This window comes from Spermophilus citellus, assembly GCF_964194105.1.
Source record: "Spermophilus citellus genome assembly, chromosome: 9".
NCBI lineage: Eukaryota > Metazoa > Chordata > Mammalia > Rodentia > Sciuridae > Spermophilus > Spermophilus citellus.
This window is the reverse complement of record NC_138191.1, coordinates 57,418,735-57,443,263: the sequence shown is the minus strand read 5'-3', so window position 1 is coordinate 57,443,263 and position 24,529 is coordinate 57,418,735. Positions and strand designations below refer to the sequence as shown.

The 24,529-nt window shown below is 42.3% G+C and overlaps 1 protein-coding gene across 1 annotated transcript in view; it reads right to left on the bottom strand.

Annotated features, from left to right (window-relative positions):
* Window positions 1–12,160, bottom strand: part of LOC308655317 (retinal-specific phospholipid-transporting ATPase ABCA4) — a 159,672-nt gene extending 147,512 nt beyond the window's left edge. Inside the window, exons 1-4 of the mRNA XM_081305329.1 lie at window positions 12,027–12,160; window positions 4,128–4,221; window positions 2,937–3,078; window positions 515–654 (exon numbers count right to left, since the gene is read on the bottom strand). Of these exons, the coding sequence (XP_081161455.1) occupies window positions 515–654; window positions 2,937–3,078; window positions 4,128–4,221; window positions 12,027–12,092 (442 nt within the window). The 5' untranslated portion in view covers window positions 12,093–12,160. The remainder of the gene's footprint in view (window positions 1–514; window positions 655–2,936; window positions 3,079–4,127; window positions 4,222–12,026) is intronic.
* Window positions 12,161–24,529: the final 12,369 nt, after the last annotated feature.

Genomic DNA, 24,529 nt, shown 5'->3' with positions numbered 1-24,529 from the left:
GCCTCTCCCCAAGCTCCCATCACCCAGCTCTCCACCAGTCCTGCCTCAGGGCCTGGATGCCAAATATCACTGGGAAAATTGTACAATTGTACATTTTAATATCGTGGTAAACGTGGTCTGTGACCTCCACTGCTCCTCAGTGCTCCTTAGCATTGTCACATGATTCTGGTTTGCTGTCCCCCTGGGACTCCACACCTTACCATACTCAGCAAATCCCTGTTCCCCAGCGTCTAGCCCTTGATTCAACCTGGGCTTCTCAGAGCACCATCTCTCTCAGTGTTTTTCTTTTTGTGGACTCACATGGGGTGGGACCCTTGGTGCCATCCCTGCCCAACTTCCTACCTTCTAGGCTGGTGCAGAGGAACAGGCATCTTCAGCAAGGCGATCCGCATCAGCCTTTGCAACCCATCTCTTCCTGCCTCCTCCGGTACCATTTTCCATCAAACCCTCCCCCCCCTCCTAGATGGGTGAGGCAGGTGTGAGGTCAGCGAACACTGAGAATGCTGAAGCTCACCTGCAATTCTTTCAGGGTGAGTCCGCAGGGTGTCCATGAGCTGGGACAAGGTGCGGAGCTCTATCCAAATCTGGCCAAAGTGCTGGCTTTCTGGTGCATTCATGAGAAGTTCTTGAAAATCTCGATACACTCTTGCCAAGCTGTAAGAACAAAAACCTCATCAAAAAAGAAATAACTGTCATTTTCATAATATTATTAATACCTTGTGCTATTTGTTAAAATAGGGTGCTTAGCAACTATGCTGTGTCTATTTACAATACTGCCATGACAAAAGGAAAAATATATTTTTTTCTCTTTTCTTTTTACTCTCTTGCAAATGTAGGACAACAGATTGGGGTAGTGAGTGATTTGTCCAGTCCTCCAGTTGGGACAGGGCCAGGTAACTTGTTAACGCCATGCTATCTACATCACTTGTCCTGAGAAACTTTAAACGTGGTAAAGCTTTTTAGAATATTGATGTTGGTGGGTATTACCGGAGGTTCTTCCAGCCTTCTCCCACTTCTCTGAGACCTAACCCATATCCATTTATGGGGGTAGGCTCTGCCAGCCATGCTTCATCCACAAGGACCCCCCTGTGTATGTGTGTGCACACGCATGCACACACACATACGCACCCCTTCACTGAGGCTGATTGGATAGGGAGAATAAAGTTGAGACAACCAAAGGACTCAGGGTGCTCTTATGATTGCTCAAGTTAAAATGCTGAGAACTGGGTGATTGGTACAGCCTGGCCTTCTAGGAGGAGGGGAGACTGGTCCATGGACAGAGGTGAGTGTGTGGATGAACAGAGACAGGCGGAGAGGCTGGACCTCAAAGTTCAGTCTGGAAGAGCAGAAGAAGCAGCTCTTGCCCCTCCTCTCCTGAGGCCTGCCTTTACCCTTGTCTTTGTGAGAAGGTCTAAATCATGTCTCCAAATCATGTATTTCTTTCTGGACCTTAAGCTGATTGGAATGGGTTCTGTGCCTTGCAAGTAAAAATACCTTGAATAAGCCATTATTTCATCTATAATGTGCATATGAAATGTGAACCCTGCTTTCCTGGTTCAAGAACAGGTGGAGTCTGGAGCCCCCTTCCCAACTCCTGCCCCTCAGTCTTCCCCAGTAACTAACTAACTAACTAATACACACACACACACACAGCTAGGGCCAATCCCAACTAGGTGGAATTTAGTTGGAGGAAGTAGGTCACTGGGGACATGCCCTGGAAGGGTTTGTCTTCTCCCAGCCCCCACCCCCACCCCTTTGCTGCCACAACCTGGGAAGCTTCCCTCTACCATGTCCTTCCACCATGATGTTCCCCTTCACCTCAGGTCCAGAGCAATGGAACCAGTGGCCCATGGACTGAAACTTTTCCTCCTCCAACTTGTTTGTGTGGGGCTCTTTGGTTACAGTAATGAAAATTTGACTAACGTATCCTCTAATGAAAAAACTTAAGTCACCAAATACCTCGCTTTCCATCTGAGCTGGTGTGTATAGGAATAGGGTCCAGCCAAATCCCCTGTAAGCCCTTGTAGGTGACCTTCAGATTTAATGCAAGGATGCAAGGTGCAGCTCAAGGTCAAAACAGCAGATGGAGGATGGTTCTGTCCATATGCCTGAGCCTCTGTGTATAGGTCATGCCCACATTATGTCCTCCCAGTACTCTAAGAGGGAATTCCAAAGATAAACTCTCATCCTAAGGGATTTGACTTGAAATTCAACCTCAGACCAGAAATATTAACCTGGACTCCACAAGTTCCCTGAGCTCACACACACAATCTCATGATTTGTGCTCCAATTGGCTCCAATTTTTGTGGGAGAGGGCTTATCTATTTTCATCAGCTTTTTGGAAAGGTCTTTAGCCTCCAGTTTAAGAATCACTACCCTCAAGCCATATCCCAAGATCCTGCCTCTCCTCTCCTGAGGCCTGCCTTTACCCTTGTCTTTGTAAGAAGGTCTAAATCATGTATCCAAATCATGTATTTCTTTCTGGACCTTAAGCTGATTGGAATGGGTTCTGTGCCTTGCAAGTAAAAATACCTTGAATAAGCCATTATTTCATCTATAATGTGCATATGAAATGTGAACCCTGCTTTCCTGGTTCAAGAACAGGTGGAGTCTGGAGCCCCCTTCTCACTCAGGGGGTGTACCCAAGAAGATGGATGAGCATGAGACAGTGAACGTGTCACAGCAAGGGATTGTCATCAGATTCCAGGTCACATTTTGGGAATATAAGAACAAAGAAATCATGTCCATGTGGACTTTATTTGAATATTCTCCCCAAGTGCCCTGCCAGCTAGTAGAACGCTTCAGGAAAGAATCCTCCTGGGCCCTGAAAGGTCAGGGGTTTACCAATCCACGAGGCTCGCTTTCAGTACTACAGGCTCTGTGTGTGCAGACACATGCATCTACTCCCGTGCATGCGGGAACATCTTGGTACTTACATGGAGTTGTTGTAGTTTGACACAATTCCTGGCGATTCTCCTGGGGTGGGGCTTTGAAAACAAGGATTGTTCACATTGCAGAAAATCCCCTGGAGCCATGGCAACATTCCTGCTGAGGGCATCGCCTTGTTGGGAAAATGACCTTTGAAACAGGAAATGAAGACAAGAAGGATTTAGTTATGGAGACCAAGCAGGACTCAGGCCCTAGGAGCAGGGTCCTTTTGGGGAAAGAGTAGGGCCCCTCTGGTGCTCTGCTTTATTCATGGCTTAAGAAGCAGGAGCATTTAACATAGGCCAGGCCTATGTGAGTTGCTGCATCCAGTCTGTTCTCTCAAGCTCTGGTAGAGTGAGGAGACAGACAAATGTTGTCACAGAGGCATGGACAGAAGTGGGGAGTTCAGATCACTCTGTGGTAAGAGGTGTGCAGAGGTGTTAGCTCAAGGAGGCTCCACCAGGCTGCTGGTGCCTGAGGAGAAGAGGCCCCTGTCTTCCTTCCACACTGTGTATGGAGCACCTACCCCCCACACATGCTGCAGTGTTGCAGAATAATGGATCCTGGCCTGGAATTAAGGTGAGGAATTAAGAGTTTGCTGGACAGGAGGCTGACTGAGAGATGGAGGATGGAGACTCATGAACAGAGGTCAAAGACCAAGATCAGGGGACCAAGCAGTTTCCAAAACTTTTGAGGTCTCCATATCAGAGGCATCTTCTCCCTTCAGAAGGTGAGAGCTTTCCAAGAGGGTGATAGTACAGAAAGAGCTCTATCCACGAGGTTTATTAAAGGTCCCCAGATACATCAGGGATTCAAGAAATAATATTTTAATAAGTATGATTATATAGCTTACCATCTCCTCATTTTTCTCTAACGTTATGTATAATGTATCCCTAAATCTATTTTTTTCATTGAAAAATATACTTAAATTGGTCTAAGTTAGAGAACTCAACTGTAGCCTCTTCTCTTTTAAATGGGTAAGAGTTTAGGTATATATTAAAAAAAAAGATTTGCACATTATTTCCATATTATGTACACATATTTGCTTAGAATGTGTAGGATTCAAAATTAGAATTTGTGTAAAACTGATGGATCTATTTCCTGGTACATCGATAAGCAGAGGGATCCCTGTGCCCCCATTCCCAAGACCTTCCTGAATGACAGGCCCTGGAGAGTCTCCCAGGATGCTCCAGGCTCACATTCATGATGACTGTAGAGCGGGTTGGCATTCCTCAACCAGATCAAGACCAGAAACAAAGATAAAGGCCACAGGAGTTCCACCACAAAGCGAATCTGGAGAAACAAAACACAGAGAGAAAGACCAGTGGCACTAATATGTACACTTCTCTTGGCACTGTCTGGCTGTAGGACTTGGCTTGTGGTAGGGCTATGTGCTGCACACTTTTGCCAACTTACAGACCACATAGACCACAGTGGTCCCATAAGATTACAATGGAGTTGCAAAATTCCCATTCCCACCTTTGTAACATTGTAGCGTGTCACATTGCTCACAAGTTTGTGGTGATGCTGGTGTAAACCAACCTATGATGCTGCCAACTGCAGGAAAGTATAGCACATAAAACTATGTGCGGTACGTAATACTTCATAATGATAGCAAATGACTATGTAAATGATTTATGTATTTATCACTATCCTTTTTTCATTATTTTAGAATGTACTCCTTCTTTTTTCATCCATTCATTTATTTCTGTATTCATTCAATCATTGTTTATTGCATGTGCAGGTTCTTGGGGTAGAATCATTACCAAAAAATCCCCTGCTCTTACACAAACTCCTGCCAAAAGGTGTCAAAATATTTCTATTGAAAAAATATATGGTTTTCAGTTGTAGATGGACTGCAATATCTTTGATTATTTATTTTTATGTGTTGCTCAGGATTGAGCCAATGCCTCACATGTACTAGGCATGTGCTCTACCACTGAGCTACCACCCCAGCCCTAGAGAGAGCTCATTCTACCCATACTAAATGTTCTTTGTAAGACAGTGTGTGGGGTTGCAGCAGCAGCTGCCTCTTAGATCTCATGCTCACTGGTCTCATGATTGTATTTCTGTTGTGCTTGATTTAATCTTGGGTTTAATCTTGTGTCCTTTGCCATGGCCTTAGGAGAAACAGACTACAACGCGCGCGCGCGTGCACACACACACACACACACACACACACACTCCACTATCGAGCCATATAGCATAGTGAGGACATACCATTGAGCTTTGTGTAATGACACTCTGGTGTTCACACAATGATGAAATCTCCTAACAAGGCAGTTTCTAGTATGTGTCCCATTGTTAAGTAATGTATAAATGCATTGACCTAAAGAACTTCCTGCTTTTATTTCTTGCTCCTATACTCCCTCTACTTTGATTTATTATACAATCAGTTTTTTTTTTTGTATCTGGGATTGAACCCAGGGTGGGTTTAACCACTAAGCCATATCCTCAGCCCCCTTTTTTTTTATATTTTATTTAGAGACAGGGTCTCTCTGAGTTTTTCAGAGCCTTGCTAAGTTGCTGAGGCTGGTCTTGAACTCTTGATCCTCCTGCCTCAGCTTTCCAAGCCCTAGGATTACAAGCATGGTCCACCACACCTGGCCACCAAACAGCTTTTGTGTCCAGCTGGGTTTTACTCTGTGTCTAATTTAGAAAACAGCATAATGCAAGACTAATTATAAAGGGTCATGGAGGTAATGGGCTTCAGTCTTTACAGAGGATGCTATATACATGGATGCAGATTTTGATTCAGTAGGCCTCAGCAGATCTTGTATTTCTTGCAAGTTTTCAGGTAATTTGGTGCCATGGGTTATAAAGACCTTGTTTTAAGCTGTTATTCTGCAGATGAAGAAAGAAACTCAGAGAGGGCAGGTGATCTGCAGTATCACATCAGCAGTGACAACACAGGAGCCAAAATCTAGTCTCCTGCTCCCAGGGCCAGTGCTGTTTCTGCACTTCCTCGCAGATTGTACAAACTGCACCACCCAAAAGTTGTGTACTGGCTTCTCGCCTTCCATTCTGGATCCTCCAGGAGGTAAGGTGGGGAGCAGGTTTAGAAAGATAGTAATGTGAGTGGCACGTGCGAAGTATGAAACTGGAAGTTGTTTCTGGTGTCTTCACCAAGGAAATGAGACAACCAGTCCAGATTCTCCACTTATGACTCCTCCTAAGACAATAGTTTGCAATGTTGGCTTTCTCCCAAGTGAGTTGTGCTGCCTTCCATGGAGTGACATCTTCCTGGGGATGGTCTGGAATGTTAAACACTGGTGATGATTTGGGAGTGTGCAGATCTAGGTTACAGCCACTTTCAGGCATGCTCAACCTCTGGGCCTCAGTTTTCTCATCTCTGAATTAGTACTATTTTGTCTTACAGTGTACACTGAGGATTAAGAGTAGATCACTCTGGGACCAAGTTTTATCCAGCCTCTTCTCTCAGCTACGAGATCTTGGGTAATCTGCTCAACTTCTCCAAGCCATGGGTCTCATTTAAAAAATGAGGGTGATAGGAGAACCTGCCACCCAGAGGAGTTGTGATAATAAAATCAAGAGCCCAGCACAAGGTAATCTTCAACAAACATAAACCATTGATCACTGCCTCATAGGATTGTCACAAGTGTCACAGGGTCACTGTAGGTGACAGCACATTGTAAAGACAGATGAGCAAGAAAACACAATTAAAATCGTTGGAACCTCTTAGGCCTGCCCTCCATGTTCATTCCAGTCTCCTCCCTTTCTCAATTTGGAACTGCACACTCACCAGTTTGAAAACATGGAGCTTCCTGAGAAACAGACCACACATTGTCTCCTGATCCTTACACAGAACAGGGCTTGCACAGAGGGAGGGATGAGTCAGTCTGCCTCCCTGTCCCACACTGTATATTTCATCTCTCTATGATATGCTAGTCCCACCCTCTCTCATCCAAGCACTCAGACTCTCTAGTGTTTTTGAAGTGTCCTGTCTGTGTGAGGCATTGTGATTCAAAGTCCATCATAGTGGGAGGCAGATCAGAATCCACCTTCCTTCCTTGGCCTTAAGACTAGTACTGCTCTACCTGGTTTCCTTTCCACATCTCTGAATTAGGGCTTCTGTTTCTGTCTGTAAGTCAAATAATCACCTTCGTTAACCTAGATCAGCAGCTCTCAGGGTCCTACAGGCTGGAATCACATGGGGACCTCAGTTCATGCCCCATGGGACATCAGGATATTTTTTAAACACCTCTCAGGTCATTTCCATATCCAGCCAACGCTGAGAACCACTGGTCTAGGTAGTGGTTGGTGATTTTGAACAACATGGGTGGAGTGGTCGGTGGGACTGTGCTGAGTGTGGGCGTGTGACTTGGAGGGGCTGCCCCTCACTTCCCTTCTGCACAAAGCCATTTCTTGCCCAGGCGCAGGTCTGTTCTCACAGCAGCCTCTCCTCCCTCCTCCAGAACTGTGCTCCGACCCCACCCCAGAGCTGCATCCTTGGTCTTGAGGCTCAACTGTGCACAGGCATACCCTAGGGAGGAATTCCACAGTGTAACTAATAATGTGTTTTCAGAGCTGCTTGGACTCCCCCTCCCCTTCCCTTTAAACATGTCTGTAACTTTAATTAAGCCCAGTCGAAGTTCAGAAGGGGTCCGTGGAAATTATTTTGTTCTCTCTCTCTTTTTACTGAATTGGTATTTCCTTGTCCTCTCTCTCTCTCTCTCTGTGTGTGTGTGTGTGTGTGTGTGTGTATGTATGTGCATGCACACGTGCACACACAAGCACATGTTTTCCTCCTCTCCTCCTCTGGGAACCATTTGGTCTATTAGTAGGAGGACAGGTTTCTGGCAAGGGCAGAGTTGGGCTTGTTATTTTAACTTAGCCAGTTAGATTTACTTCCCTCCCTGTCTGTTTTCAATTTAAAAGGGGGTAGCCAGGGCTTGAAATAGCTGCACGGTTCCCCCTTGTGCACTGAGAACCCGGACAGGACTGAGCCTGGTCAAATACCACCCAGGACCCGGCTGCTGCACTGGGAGCTGACTGCCCAGCCTCCTGCATCTGCCACATTCTCTTCCTCTGACGCTGGACCCAGAGCTGAAGTCCACACCAGATGCCCAGGTCTGGAGTCCATGAAATGATGAGCACCCTACTCCCATGAGCCCTCAGGTCTTCCCCTAATGTCCTCCTGTCCTGACCTGGAAGGTAGGACCAGGGACAGACACCACGGGGCCCTAGGCTGTGAGCTCTCAGGGCCAAGAGACATAACTAGTCATCTTTATAAACCTTCCCTGATGCTCTGCCTGGTCCAAGCCAGTGTGGGCCAACGTGTGTGTGCGCACGTGGGTGCGCTCTTGTCAAGCTGAAGTGTGAGCTTCTGGGGAAATCTGGTCTAGCCTCTCAAATCAACGTTTTCTCTGAGCTCCCAGAGCTCACCTGCACACCAGCTGGGGACTTCCTTCAACTCCATAGCTGCACTCAGGATTCTGCTCAGTAATTAAGCATGGGAACATCCTCCTGCCTGGCTCTGAATTCCATGAGGGCAGGGGCCATGTCCAGTTTACCTTGGGTCAGAGCCAGTATTAACTTACATTTATTGTTCTGGTGGATGATAAATGATCTGCACTCATCTTGGTGATCTCTATGCCCTACCCATTAGATAGTGCTGGTTACAAGGGGACAGTGCAGTGAGATGGCCATGCCTGCTGTTCTGGAGTCATGGATTGAATCCCAGGTCCAGCTAACCAGTCACCAACCCTTCCCTGAAGTCTCAATTGCCTCATTTGGACCCACAGGGAAAATCAAGCTCGCTCTCCTGGAACTGTTGTGAGGATTCAATAAAGCAATACACTTAGTACTATGCCAGGTGCTTAGTAACACTTCTCAAAGATACTAACAAGATAAGAAAAAAAAAAGAGTGTGGGGAGGAGGAGAGCTAGGACCTGAAAATGATCTTCTTATACCCTGGGCATTGGGAGTGGAGGAATGGGGAAAATTGTTATCTGTTCTCACTTCTCATTCTTGCTCAGCTCATAAAAGTAAACACTTAAAACCATGGAAGTTTAAGGAATTAAAAACTTTGGAGCCAAGTTATGGCCTGGTGTGTTGTACTCTTCTTAGAGTCACTATTTTCTAGAGACAGAAGTTTCCAGAAGAGCCAAAAGCTTTGGCAGGAGACACAGACCCCTCTCAGAGATAATGACTCTCTCCCTCTTACCCAGAAATCCTGGAAAATTCTGGAATATGGTAGCCAGCTTGAGGCACACCAGAGATCTCTGTTTCCAGGACATTAGGATGGCATCAGATGACAGTCAACCCAGACCTATGTCCAGCCCTGACTGATGACCCTGAACCAAGGTTCCTGGCCTGCACGGCTCCATCCCCTTGGAGCACACTGTGGAGATTTCAGAACAAGAAGAGACCGACCAACACCAGGGAAGGGAGCAGAGATTGTGAGGGCACCTGGGCCAAACCCAGGGTCTGGAAGTAGGGTTATTCTTTGTAACAGCAGTGTGCTTGCCACAGCAATGGAATCATTGCAGGCCAGTGGCTACAGTCCTCTGTTTTGTGTTCTTTGAGAGCCACAAAGGGGACATTGAGAGTAAAGTGAACTGAGAATCTTAATTCATTATGACTAAGAGAGAAAATTTAAAAAATGGCAGAGTGGAGTTTCCCTGGCAATCTATAGACATATGCATCAGGTGGGCAGGGACTAGATGCTTTTATTTGCCATTGTATACTCAGCACGGGGCACCATGCCTGGTGACAATTATTTGTTGATGGAAAGAATGAGAAAAAATGATGAATAAATTGAAGAATGAGTCTTGTTCACATTTTGTCAATATTTTCACTCAAGAAGGGAAGCTTCTGGAAGAAATCAGTTTCTGATCAAGTGTCTGGATTCTTGGTGTAGTGGCACCCCCTTTCTCCACAGAAAAGTCCTAACTGGGCTTCTCCAGAAATCTTCACCATGGCTGATTTTAGGACTGTCAGCAAAAGAGTCTCTACAAATGAGTTCAATGTAGATAAACTTCCTATTTTCATGTTGCACTGTCTTACTTGGCCACTAACCAGGAAGAAACAGCACTCCAGGTGCTGGACACCCCCTTACTAGTTTTTCACAAACATGTATCCATATAATAGTTTGTAGAAATGTGTAAACAAGGCAGCCGGGGGCTTCACAGAGATGTCTACATTTCTAAGATAAGAGAAGTTACCAATTGGGCTCCATGGTAACAGCTGGCAGGGGGAGGATAGAAAGGGAAGAAGAAGTTCCCCTTCTCAGATGTTGTCTTTGAAGGGTTAACTTGCCCAGAACAGTGAAAGAAAAAGCTGCTTTTATGTGAACTTCTGCAGACTGAGAACTTCTGAGCCCTTCCATGACATGCTGAGTATAAAATTCTGAAACTACCTGAACTCGGGGTTCAGGGGATTGATTGATTACAGCAAAAGCAATGCCCTCTGAACCTGGCTGCAGCCAAATAAAACTGTTTCATACACTCTTAGGGGCCTTGCCTTGTCTGTCCCTACAAAACTGGGGGCCACAAATAACTTTAAAGGCTAATTTGAAGTGACACCTGCTTTGACAAAGGAAAACAGCCTGAGGATAACTGTGTGTCCCCACCCCCACCGCCCCTGGCCTGTGTCCTGTGCAAGCCACACACAGGCCTCTGAACCATCTTGTGCATGGTTGGAGTGTCTCTCGCTGCTCCCCTTCCTGATAGTTTATTGTCCTATATCTGGACACTCACCAGGCAGGGATCCCTCAACATGGGGGGCCTCAGAGACTCTGCAGCAGCCTCTGCACAAATCCTAATTTCAGCTCCACAGAACTCTGGTCTTTGCTTCCATCTTAATGATCCCACTTTCTTCCCTCAGTCCTCAGTCCCAGGAGGTAGCGGAGTCCTGCAATTCTACCTCCAAGATACCTCAGAGTTTTCTTTTACAACGCAGCTGCCGGCTTCTAGCTAAGCTAACACCTTTCCATATTCAGCTCTCTCTGACCAGACCCTGACAAGGTATTCACTCGGGTCTTCAGATGTTCCACAGTTGGCCCATTTCTTCCCTAACATTCCCCCTGAACCCTTCCCCACCCATATTCCCATCCTGAACTGAGGTTTGGGGCACACACTGTTCCCTTCCTCCCTATGGCCAGTCTTCCTCCCATGGCTGACTGGCTCAGTCTTTCTAATCTCAGCTCTCTCCAGCCCTCCCTGCTCCCCTCCCTTGTCCCACTTATCAGCTCCTTAAGTCACTGGCAGGACTCTGCAAGGCTGTGGTAAAGTGCACTGTTTATAGTTACATACTCACTCCTCACCCCCTCCCAGATAATTGCACTGAGGCCGGGTGCCATTTATACGTTTGCTCTTGGAGTTCTCTGGTCTCCTGTGGCTCCTGGGATTTTGGGCAATGCTACTTCATATTGCTCTGGGTGTCAAAATATACTTCAGATTTCCCCATCTACCAAAAAAGCCAGTCCAAGGGGTTAGTGTCTCATGCTTTTAGGTCCCTAGTACATCCCAACCCCAAGTATGAAGAGGCTCAGAATATATACTCATTGAATCTAAGACGCCACCAGTTGTAAGATGAGCTGTCATTTTTCTGTACCATGAAGAAAGAAAAACATGTTTGGTTAAAGTAACTTGATTGTGAGCTGCCTCCCAGCTTTGGAATTGTCAAAATGTGAAAACCCAGTGTGCCTCCTGGAATCAATGGAATAGCAATCCCTGGGCTGGGGAGCTAGTGAAGGGCATTCTTGTTTTCCTTTGATCTTGTTCTGCAGGACTTAGGGTTCTCTCTACTGCGTGGGATGGATACTCCAGAAGATGGTGGACTGGGCTAACGAGTGTGAAAACCAGGGGAGTGGGAACAGGGATGGGCATGCAGTAGATTCATCTGTGTGTGTGTGGTAGGGGCATATTTTAATGTGGCCAGGGACAGAGCAGCATGTCATCCTGTGAAGGGCACATATCACAGGCTCACAGAGGAGTCACACAGATAAACACTGCTTCGGGGCTAAAAGGCAACGCAGAACTCCTCACGCTGTCCTCCCTCCACTACACCCCAAGCTTCCAATCTGTTCACTTGCTCCACACCTCACTTCTAGGACACAGACAGTAACACATTACCTTTTGCCTTTTCCGCAGGGTCCAGTTCTTCCAGAGTAATAGTTGTATCTGTCTGGCGAAGCCCATGCTGGTGACCACCCAAGGACAAGGAGATGGCGTGGAGCAGAGGCTAACAGGTCAGGGTCAGGTTTCGGGTTAGCAATGGACATGCACCTTCAGGCTGCTGTGTCCTTCTGTTGGTGATTAAAGGCTAGTTTTCCCCTTCAAACATAATCCCTTTTAATTCCACCTAAGCCCTTTGTTGGGGAGAGGAGGCAGATACCATGCTTGGTTCCTTTTTAGGAAGAGAAAAGGAACACTAAAGACACACGTGATTGGGCACTGAGTGGGGACATTTGATGGGAACCAAGAGCCTTGGAGATGTCCTTCATCAGGGGCCTCTGGGATTCTGGAGGGGACCACCTCTGGATATATTTGGCCTTTAAGTTTGGGACAAGATCTCCTTGTGTAACTATAGGTTGGGCATTTTTCTCTCAGCCCTAACGTGAGATGGTATCCAGGGTTTGACTGCCCTTTTCAAGTCTCATCAATTCACTTGCCAGAGCCAAAGTGACTTCTTTCTTTCTTTTTTCTTTTCTTTTTTAAATACTTATTTTTTTAGGTGTAGTTGGACACAATACCTTTATTTAATTTATTTATTTTTATGTGGTGCTGAGGATCGAACCCAAGCCCTTGCATATGCTAGGCGAGCGCTCTACTGCTGAGCTACAATTCCAGCCCCTTCTTTCTTTTTTTAACCCTTATCTTTCTCATAGTGACTTTAAGCCAGCTGATTAATTAGTCATGGCTGCCCAGAGCCATGTTGAAAAAAATCCCTGGTCCCCTCCAGGCTCAGGCAGACAGAGTCCACAGTTGATTAGCAATGTCTGCACAGGTGTGGGTTGAGGAAAGGGGCCAGGTCTTGTCATTCTAGTGTGGCACAGGGGTGTTGGTGGATAGGTTCATCAGGTGGCTGGATACCTGATTTCAAGAGACACCCCAAACAGAAGCCTCCCAGGTACTTCCCCATGGACATTTTGTGTCTCTCTCGTCAAATCTCAGGCTTTTTTTTTCTCTAGACCCTTGAAACCTCAATGGGATAAAAAGAACCACAGAATGCTGAACCATAGATTGCTGAGTTCATGAAATTTGTGATCATGTTGCAAACATGGGACATGAACTTGGATAATTAAGGCGCATGTGATAGAAGTCATAAAGGCTGTTGGGTGGGGCTTCTAGGGAGAGACAGATGGTTTCTGCTTAGGTTGTTTAAAAGGCTCCTTGGAAGTGGTGGCATTTAAAATACGCTTTGGTGAACTACAAAATAACATTTTATAGTAATATAGGATTTCCAAACTGCTTTTGTGTATTTTATTTTATCCTCCCTACAATTTTATGAAGCAGATATCTGCTCTGTTTCACTGATGAGAAACTTGAAGCCTAGTGAGATGAAGTACTGGGTGTGGGGTCACATATGATAACCTGAGTTCTTGAACAAATCTCTGCAAAGCCTGGGAGACAGAAATAGCTTATTCTGCCAGGAAAATCAAAAGAAGTGAAGCATGGCTGGAGTGAAGGGGATGGAGGGAAGATGCTAGAAGAGGCTAGAAAGGGGGGAAAGGTTGAAAAGCATCATGATGTTGATGAGGATGATCGTGATTTACTCAACCAAGATTTACTGAGCATATCTGGAGTGATCTCTGAGTGACCCACAAGTGGAGGTCAGGGCACCCCAAACAGAAGCAAACTCTGTGCAGAACCAAGACCTTGCTGCATGTTAAAAGAGTATGGGCTTTTTGCAGGAAGAGATGAAAGATTTTGATACAAGACTAGTCAGTTTGCTCTGGCATCAGTGTAGGGGTACACGGGGTGGCGGGGGAGCACAGAACCTGAGCAAAGGCAGTGATAGCCATAATGGAGAGAAGTGGAGGGATGGGGGTGACAGGCAGGAAAGAGACACAGCATGCCGACTGACATGTTAGAAGTGGGTGGTGAAGAAGGAGAAGCCAACTAGAAGAACTGGGGCTTGGGCCCTGGCTGGCAGGAAAGGAGACAGTGTTGCTCTAGAGGGAGGAGTGACAGAGGAGGACCAGAAGGGGCTGGGTAAGGAGGTGGGGGAGAAGAGAGGTTTGCATCTGACATGTTGAAGTCCCTACAATGACATCTGAGTGGAGAGATTCAGCAAGCAGCTGAGTTCTGGAGTTAGAACAAGCTTCTAGGATGAAGACAGATTTGGGAATCATCAGCATATAGGTGGAAGATGAAGCCCTGGGACTGATTGGCAGGTCACCCAGGAAGGATGCTCAGAGAGTGTGTGAGGTCACACACAGCAGGCAGCTATGGATGGTGAAGGAATATGCTTCCTCCAAATTCCCAAAGGGAAGAAAAAGTTGTGGCCATCAGATATTTGCTATGTAATGGTGTTCTATCATAATTTATAAGTGGCCCACTTTTAACTGAGTTAGAAAAGAAAAAATTCAATGAGCAGTTTGTTATTATTCAATTTGAAATTCTCTGATAGCATTATTCCAGCTAATTGGTGTTCTTGCCTGATTAAAGTTTTGTTGATGTTGATGCTTCCTCTTTCTTCATTATAAAATATGCATAACACAAAATTCACTATTTCAACTATTTTAAGTATAAGTTAAGAGAATTCGTATTGTATAATCAGCACAACCATGCATCCCCAGAGCTTTTTAATACTAAAACTCCACACCCCTTAAACACTAACTCCTCATTGCCACCTCCCCTCAGCCTCTGGAAATCATCATTCTACTTCCTGTTCCTGTGAATTTGACTATTTCTGGTACTTCATATAAGTAGGAGCTTAAAATATTTGTCCTTTTATATCTGACTTATTTTAGTAATCATAATCTTTAAGGTTCATTCATGTTTTAGCATGTTGTCTTAGTTCATTCAGGCTACTATAACAAAATACCACAAGCTGGATATCTTTTAAACAGCAGAAATTTATTTCTCACAGTTCTAGAAGCTGGGAAGTCCAGGATAAGATGCTGGCAGATTCGACATTTGGGAAAGGCCCACTTTCTGGTTCATAGATAGGGTCTTCTAGTTGTGCACTCCCGTGGGGGAAGGAGTAAGGGCTCTCTCTTGGGCCTCTTTTATAAGGGCTTAAATTCCACTAATGAGAGCTTTGTCCTAATGATCTGATCACTTCCCCAAAGTTCCACCTCTTAATACTATAGCTTTGGGGGTTAGGTTTCAACCTATGAATTTTAAGAGGTACTACATTCAAACACCCTTTCAAATTTCTTTCCTTTTCCAGGTCAGATGCTACTCCATTGTATGTGTATATCATTTTATTTATTCATTTATCCATCCATTGTCATTTCAGTTGTGTCCACCTTTCAACTCTTGTGAAAAATGCTGCTATGATCATGGGAATGCACATGTTTGAATCTCTGCTTTCAGTTCTTTTAGGCATGCACCCAGGAGTGGAATTATTGGATCAAATGGTATTTAACATCTTGAGGAATTAGCATACTGTGTGCCATAGCACCTGCCCCATTTATATTTCTGTGCTCTGTGTACAGGTATTGTAGTTTCTCCCTGTCTTGGCCAACACTTTTTCTGCTTTGTTTTTGTTTTGTTTTAAAACAGCTATCCTCATGAGTGTGAAATGGCATCTCAGTGTGGTTTTGATTTGTATTTCTGTATGTTGAAGACACTCTTTCAATATTGTAGCTATATTTAGGTGTGATAATTCCCCTCTCCCTGGTAACCAGTTTAAAAATATTATGTCAAAATAAAATCTGCATTCTCAGTTTTCTTGAATATTTCTGAGAGTTTGTCTAGTTGGTCCAGGATGCTACTGATGATGCCTGTACAATTCATTCCTATAGTTACTACTATTAACACTAGTTGACCTGAAATTCTCAGCTCATAATGCATAATACTTAGGGGGTAGATGAGCAAAGACTATTTAGGTATTTGGAGTCAAGTTAAAACCCACTGTGTTCAATCCTATAGAGCCCTCCACCTCAGAGTTTTAGACTTGGATGGATAATATTAATGCAAGTTTATATGCATGAGGATATGTAGTAAGAGAACATTCTAGACCAAATACAATAGCCATAGATAAAATCAAGTATGGCATGAGAAACAAATGCGTAGATGAAAAAGCATGAGTGAGAAAAAGCAGGTACAGATTGTATTGCATCTGGTTGATGGGAGAATAAGCTCCACTGCTCATTTTGTAAAATTTTTATTAAAGGCTTAAACTCAGAAAACCTGGTTCTAATTTGAAAGGTAATGTTTAAACTCTTTCATTATTCTGATGTATTTAAAACCCTATAAAATTATACAGAGAAATTATCTAGAATGTATGCAATTTATACCCAAACTATACAACATTTCATTTTTTATCCCTGAGTTAGAATAACAAAGTCCTATGTAAGACTGAATATACTGTTCAGGAAAAATGGAAGTGTAAGTAATATGCTCTGAACATGTATGAACATATATTTACAGCCATGTTGAAATGAATTCTGGGTGTTTATGTATCAAGTGAAAAGAAGTCAAAGGTTTGCAGTCTGGTAAGGAGAGGTTCTCTGAAGGGCACTCTGTGGAATGCATTTCTCTTGGCAGTAGGTAGCTCTGCTGACTCAATTCAATTCTAAGCAGATTTCTTTAATCCTGGCCTCTAACTGGATCAGTGCAGTCTGATTTCAAGCATTATTATAGGACGTGCAGGGACAATGGTTATTGAAAGGGCTATGACAAACTTTTTTCTGGGAGCTGATTTTCCTTTGGTCATGATCAGAAACCCCATTCACCTGAGTGGAAAAGTGTTGAGGACCACCTCTATTTCAGGAGAGGGGACAAACTGAGTGTAGCTGGTGGTTCTCAGATGATAAACATGCCAAAAACTCCCCTGAGGGGTTTTGGGTATTGTTGTTGTTGTTTTTTAATAGGCTGCTTAGGAAAAGTGCTTAATTAGCTTACTATATTCTTTGTACCAGTTCAGAAAGATTCCTCTGGGTAATTTGAGGACATGGTCTGGAAGAGAATTTTCAGAGTTGGGAGAATAAACATATTTTAAAATCAGAAGATCTAAATGACAGTGTGATTACTCTTCACCTTCACCAGAGTCACGTTCTTCTGTTGTTTGTAGTTTGGGTTTTTATGTTTACAATTATAGTTTATAGTGATCATTTTCTCTCTTCCTTTCCAAGATCTTTACTTCTACATCCTTTCTGGTTTATTTTGTAATTTTTTTGGCGCAGGGGATCAAACCCAAGGCCCGCACATCTTTCTCTTGTTTCAGTGTGTCGGGGGATAATCCTTGTGCAGCCTTAGATAGTAAACAGAGGAGCAGCTGTTATTCTTGTGGTGTTTCTCTACATCAGGGCACTACCGTGTTGTTTACCCGATGAGAATGATGCAGTTGCCCTCCCTCTCTTTCCCCATGTGAAGTGACACTAACAAGTTTTATATGACAGGACCACCCAGGCATTCCTGGAATAAACTGCAGAGTTGACAAATGTAAGCGGCACCAGCCTGGCTGGGCCTAAAGTCGCTGCAGTACCTTTTCTCAAGTAAATAAACGAATAAAGATCGTCACAGGAGACCCGCCTCATCTGTCTCTGTATTTGTAAATTTTGAGATTTTCAAATATCCTCACATCTTTGTAACTGAGTCTTTAAGTGACAAAGCCAGATGACTAGAGGAGACCTCAACCCTCAGAGTCTTTCACTACCCACTACACAGAGTCTACCAGCCATGAAGACTTCTGAGGGTCAGGGGCCCAGGGAACTTGAGCCAGTTGCCCCTTCCTGTGGGTCAGCTCTCTGCCCATTTGCAGTAGGTCTTCTTCCAGACCAGTGATTTGCACAGAAGAGACAGCAGCTCCTTTTCTGTTTACTAGACTCAAAAAAACCTGAGTCATGTATTATAAGGCTGAGGATTATAAATAGGGTGAGATGCCAGAGACCCCACAAAGGCATGATCTCCCAACTCACTCCAGAGTATACAGGTGTGTGGGGAATGGAGAAGGGACGTTAGGCAAGAAGAGAGGAATGGCAGCAAGGACATTCCCACTGAGGTCTGCCAATGAGAGAAACGAAGATATCAGTTAACCAGGTAACTCTGTAATATTCTCTAGCCTGGTTATCTTAACATGTTTAAAGGCAGGTGAAAGTATTTTTTATTTAAAAACTGACTCTCTCTCTCTCTCTCTCTCTCTCTCTCTCTATATATATATATATATATATATATATATATATATATATATACATACACACACACATATGTATATATATATAAAATATATACTATAGCATAGATATAGTATATATACTTAATATATAGTAAATTATACATAAATTATAATTTATAATTTATAAAGTGATGTTTATGATTTACAAATAATTAAATCAAGCTAATTAATATCTGTCACCTCGTTTGAAGGTATTTTAAAGCGTATAAATACTCATACTTATTATTTAATAATGAGATAGTGGTTAAGAGCCTTGCCTTGATAATCTGACAACTCTACGTGTGAGCTCCAGCTCTGTTGGTTATGGGTTGTGTGATCTTGGGCTAGTGTCCTAATTAAGCCTTCGTTTCTGCATTTGTAAAGAAGGGATAATACACCACTCTCTTAAAGTTATTGTGTAAATGAAATGAGAGAATGTACATGGTATACATAATACCATGGAAGCTCAATAAATGTCAACTTCCATTATTTTCTCTTTAGATTTCTGTAAGTAATATGATTCTTTTATATTTCACACAATGAGGAAAAAAAAAACCCTCAAGGCCTTGGGGCAAAAAGAAGAGGTATTCATATCTGTAGTTTTTAGTGACATTAAGAACTATCATACAACTTCCTATAAAATATATTTCATCTCATAGCCAAAGGAAGTATGATTCAGAATGTTGAAAAGTGTATGGCTCTTGGACTTGAATAAAGTCTAAGTGACCACGAATTCAGAGGAGACATGAGTCCTTAAAATAGATTGTTTGCAAAAATTACACATTAAGAAATACATACAGGGGCTGCGGTTATAGCTCAGTTGTGGACCGCTTGCCTAGCACGGGCAAGGTGCTGCATTCCATCCTCAGCACCATATAAAAATAAATAATTAAAGGTATAAAAAATAACATTTAAAAAATACATACATATATATAAAATACATACATATATAAATATATACATATATATGTATATATATGACCAGCTATAAAATGGTCATGCAAAGCAATATTCAGTGCATATACCGATATAGACATTTAGGCTATTTTGGTTCATATTATATTCTATTTTAAACACATTAGTCAAAACCCAGAAGAGGGAATTCCTGTACGTAAAACAGACACTTTTTGGAAGAGCCAGTGGAGTATTTAGCTCCCAGTGTGACACATTCATCAAGCTCAGGGGTCAGCACACTTTTCTTGGTAACAGAATAAATAGTAAATCCTTTAGGCTTTGCAGGCTGGTGGGTCTCTACTCTGGTGTTATAGCAAAAAAGCAATTAGATAATTTATAAAATAAATGAGCACTATTGTGTTTTAATAAAATCTTATTTACACTGAACTGGGAAGCTGAGGCAGGAGGATGGTGAATTCAAAGCCAGCTTCAGCAAAAGTGAGGTGCTAAGCAATTCCCTGAGACTATGTCTCTAAATAAATAAAATACAAAATAAGGTGGGTGATGTGGCTCAGTGGTCAAATGCCCTTGAGTTCAATCCCCAGTACCACCCCCAACCCCCAGTGGGAAAAAAAAAAACAGGTGGCAGGCTGGATTTGGCCTGAACATTTTGTAGATATTATATTTATTTAAATATGTCTATATCTATATATCTCTCTATATATCTATATCTATCTATTATATATAATATATATATACACATACATACATACCTACATACATACATATAGAGAGAGTCATACATTTGCATTCAGGATGTTTTGGTTAACAATGAAAGATAGAAACCTAACAGGAACCACAGAACTATTCAGAAACAAACTTAAGTCAATATCATCTCTGTACTATGTAATCATTTGTGCACTGCCAACAAATGAAGACAATTGTGTGAATATGTGTGTATATGTAGCATGTCATTAATATTTACAAGTATTTAATGTTTAAATCTTTTATATAATTATGAAAAGCTTAACACTATATTGGGTTCTTTCCTTTTGCTGCCACAGCCGCAGCCAGGAGGACGCTCAGGCTTCAGAAAAGGCTTGCCCCAGTGTCCTCTTTGTGGCAAAAGGAAGGTCTGGTTGGACCTCAATGAAACCAGTGAAATTGCCCATGCCAACTCTCATCAGCAGATCTGGAAGCTGACCAAAGATGGGCGGATCATCTGCAAACCAGTGACTGTCCATTCCTGGGCTCCATGCGGGAAAATACCTTGGCTCACCAGAGGTGCAGGCATGAGGGCTTAGGTGAGTGAAAGGGTACAGCTAATGCTCCAGTGCCAGAGAAGGGCTCTGTATTTGTGGACAGAATTAATGCCCTTATATAAGAGGCTCCACACATCATTCACACCCCCCCACCTTTGCCCTTTCTGCTCTGTCATCTGAAAACGCAGCAACACGCAACATCTTAGAAACAGAGAGCTAGTATTCACCAGGCATGCAATCTGCTGCCTTCTTGATCTAGAACCTCCCAGCTTCCAGAGCTGTGAGAAATTAATTTCTGTTGTTTATAAATGACCCAGTCCGTCTGTGGTATTTTGTTATAGCAACAGAAATGAAGTAAGACAGTGGTCATCTAGTTTTTGCTTTGAATGTTTCCCTAATAACAGAAATCACAAGATCACAGGTTCCGCTTTAGAACTATTTTAATCGTAATATGGCTTCTTTGGGGGAAATATGCCTATGAATCCCAGTCTTTGGTCATATTTTTCCCCCAAAGTACAAACAGGTTCTTTAACTCTAATCCCTTTTCACTTCCAATGTTTGAGACTACTGTTATTTATGTCTTCAAGTTTCCTCTTAGGTGAGGCATCTCTGTTTATCCTGTGACCTGGTTTCCAGATTATAGCCTCCCCCGCTTTTTTCACCTTGTGCAACTCTAGCTTCACTGTCCTCATTACTATATTCACAATAATTCACTAAAGTCCTGTAGTTCTTCAACATTTCTTGAACAAATCCTTAGTGTCCCACCACCACAGCTAATAGGTATATCTACATTCTTCTCAAATTATATGCTCAATTATTATTATATATTTTATTTCAAGTGTAACCTTGATCTTCAGTGTGAATCCAAGGGATACTGATAAAATTGGGGAAAGTTGCCTAACACTGAACATTTTATTTTATGAGGAATATTATCAGATAATAGCTTAGCCCAAATAAGATTGAGTTTTTTTTTTTAATAAATCTGCCTTTGAACTGGAAATATAGCTCAGTGCTTGCCTAGCATGTTGGAGGCCCTGGCTTCAATCCCTAGCACTGTAATAATAATAATAATAATTATTATTATTATTATTATTATCATTATTAAAATTACAAATCCCCTTTTAACATCAAACTCAGCTTCAAAGAGAGGTGAGAAAGGAAAAGAACTATTCAGTGGATAACCAAAAGATTTGTAGCTAAGACAAACTATCCAGCTCCTTCATGCCAGAAAATGTTTGTCTTTGTCACATGAAATCTCACAGGATCCCAAATAATTTAGGAATTTCTTGAGATGGAGTCTTAATTCCTGGAACCAGCTAGAACCACTTCAGAGTCATTTAAATATTTAAGTCACATTTCCGGGGAGAACCTTGAATAGCACTTGTTAAAATGAAGACAAGGGACAAAGTGGCTGTTGACAATCAGTCTACAAACTTCAGTGTTGTAAGGAAAATTGTTTCTAACTTTAAATTCAAGGGATTTACTTAAATGAATACAAATTCTTTAGTATACAGCAGGTTAAAAAGAAAAAAAAAGGGACTTGGAATTTGGGTTTCAGGCGAGTTAGATCCTATAGCACATTTCCCAAGTGCAGAGATGCTAGGAGGAAGAAATGTACCCAGCAAGAATAGGGCTAGTTTAAGAGGAAAGAATGAATGCAGTAAGAAATAACATATAATATAGAGATGCTTCAGGTGCTATCTTCTCCTACTAGCTGTACAACCCGTGGCAAGTTAACTAAGCTGCTAAGAGTTCAAAACATCAGTCCTCTTGAGGATCCTGAAACAGTCTATATCAAAGCATCTTAGAGCACATCTGTAAAATATTCACAAGAATAAATAGGACTGGGCTGAACGTTGCCACAGTCTGGCTGGGCACAATTCAGGAGCCACTTGTCAAAAGAAACGAACTTTATTTTTAGAACCACACACGCCAAACAAAAGGGCTCCTCAGGAAAAACCTTCAGAGCCCAACTGCCACCACAGGCTTCCCACAAGCCTCTCAACCTCCCCCACTCCTCCTGCTCTTGAGGCCAATTGGCTGGGTCGCATGGGCGGAGCCAAAAAAAGTCCCCCAATGAGCAGCTCCATAGTCTGAAAGGGTGGGGAAACAGCCCAATGAGCATCACTGCAGAGGAGCCAATCAGCTAGAAGTTCCTGGGGCCGCTGTGAGCCAATCATCAGCTGGCAGCTGGAAGTTTGCTGGGGCCCCTTCGGCTGTGGCTCTCAACAGAATGTATACAACAATTTGGAAGAGAAGTGATATCTTCATAATACTGAATCTTCTAACCCTCAAAATAGTATATTCTTCAATTTGTTTAGTTCTTTAATTTATACCAAGAATAATTTTCATATTTCAGTGTAGAATCTTTTAATCTCTTCCCTACAATCTCTCCTTAGATTTCCTAGCTATTTGATATTTTGATGTTATTTTAAATATTATCATTTCATAAATTTCATTCAGAAAATTTTCCAGATTATGTCTATGAGAATCTCTTTAACTGCCTTCTATGTCCCTTTGACATATCTACATTTCTTTGGGGATTATTTCTTCTTCTTCTTCTTCTTCTTCTTCTTCTTCTTCTTCTTCTTCTTATTATTATTATTATTATTTTGTACATCAAAGTGTTACAAGGTCATCTTGTACTTTTCCTTACCCCAGATCTAGATTAGACATTTTCAAAGGAATGCTGTTTCCTTAAAATGGAAAATGGTACATGGAAGCCAAGACTGGAGAAGGATTCATAGCTAATTGGGAAGTCACTCGTTTTAAGCCCTCTTGGTAGAGAAACTTGTACAGACGTTTTAAAGCACTTTTAAAGCATTTTAAAATGCTCTTTTGAAAATGAGCATTTATAGAATTTTGAGTTTACTAGGGAAAGTTTAAAAATGAATGGTTACATCAATTTGCAGTCCCACCAGCAATGTATGAGTGTGCCTTTCCCCCACCCCCACATCCTTACCAACCTTATTGTTGTTTGTATGAAAAGACCAAAAAACTGTTCCTAATGGAAGGAGACCAAAGAGATAGACAACTAAATGTGCCATGTGATCCTGGATTGGGATGCTTGAAGACAGCAGCATTATTGGGGCAATTAGCAAAATGTGAATTCAATCTGTGGATTAGATGTCATTATCATGTTAATCTCCAGAGTTCCATGGGTACACAATGGTTATAAAGGAGTGTCATTGTTTAAGTACACACTCAAGTGGTTAGAGGTAATGGGGCATATGTCTTTAATTTTCAAATGGTTCAAAAATATTTTGGTTTGGATTACATTGCAATAAAAAATGAAAGGTAAATGACCATCTTTACAATATTGAGGCTTCTAAATCCTGAAATGCTCTAAAATTTTATCCATGGAGATCTATTATATCTCTTTATTCTTAAGTACTTCAATTTTTCATTTTATCATTAAAGAGATCTTTCTATAGAACTTAATCTCTGTTAGTTGCCTATTTCTTGGAATACAACAGACTTCTACATACTGATTGTGAATGTAACTTTGCTAAACTACAGATATTAACTGAATTGTCTACATAACATAATCATACCAACATGGTACATTAAAAGTAGTTTCCAAGTGTATTTTTGTGCCAATACCATACTGTTTTTGTTAGTATTGCTCTGTGGTATAGTTTAAGGTCTGGTATTGTGATGCCTCCTGCTTCACTTTTCTTGCTAAGGATTTCTTTGGCTATTCTGGCTCTCTAATTTTTCCAAATAAAATTCATGATTGCTTTTTTTGAATTTCTATGAAGAATGTTCTTGAGATTTTAATAGGAATTGCATTAAATCTGTATAACACTTTTGGTAGTATGGCCATTTTGACAATTCTACCTATCCAGGAGCATGGCCGATCTTTCCATCTTCTGAGGTTTTCTTCAATGTCTTTAGCGTTTTGTAGTTTCATTGTAGAGGTATTTCACCTTTTTTGTTACATTGATTCCCAGTTTTTTGTTTTTTTTTTTTTGAGGCTATTGTGAATGGAGTAGTTTCCCTAACTTCTCTTTCAGTGGCTTCATTGCTGATGTATAGGAATGCATTTGATTCGTAAGTGTTGATTTTATATCCTGCTACTTCACTGAATTCATTTATTAGTTCTAGAAGTTGTCTGGTGGAATTTTCTGGATCTTCTAGATATTGAATCA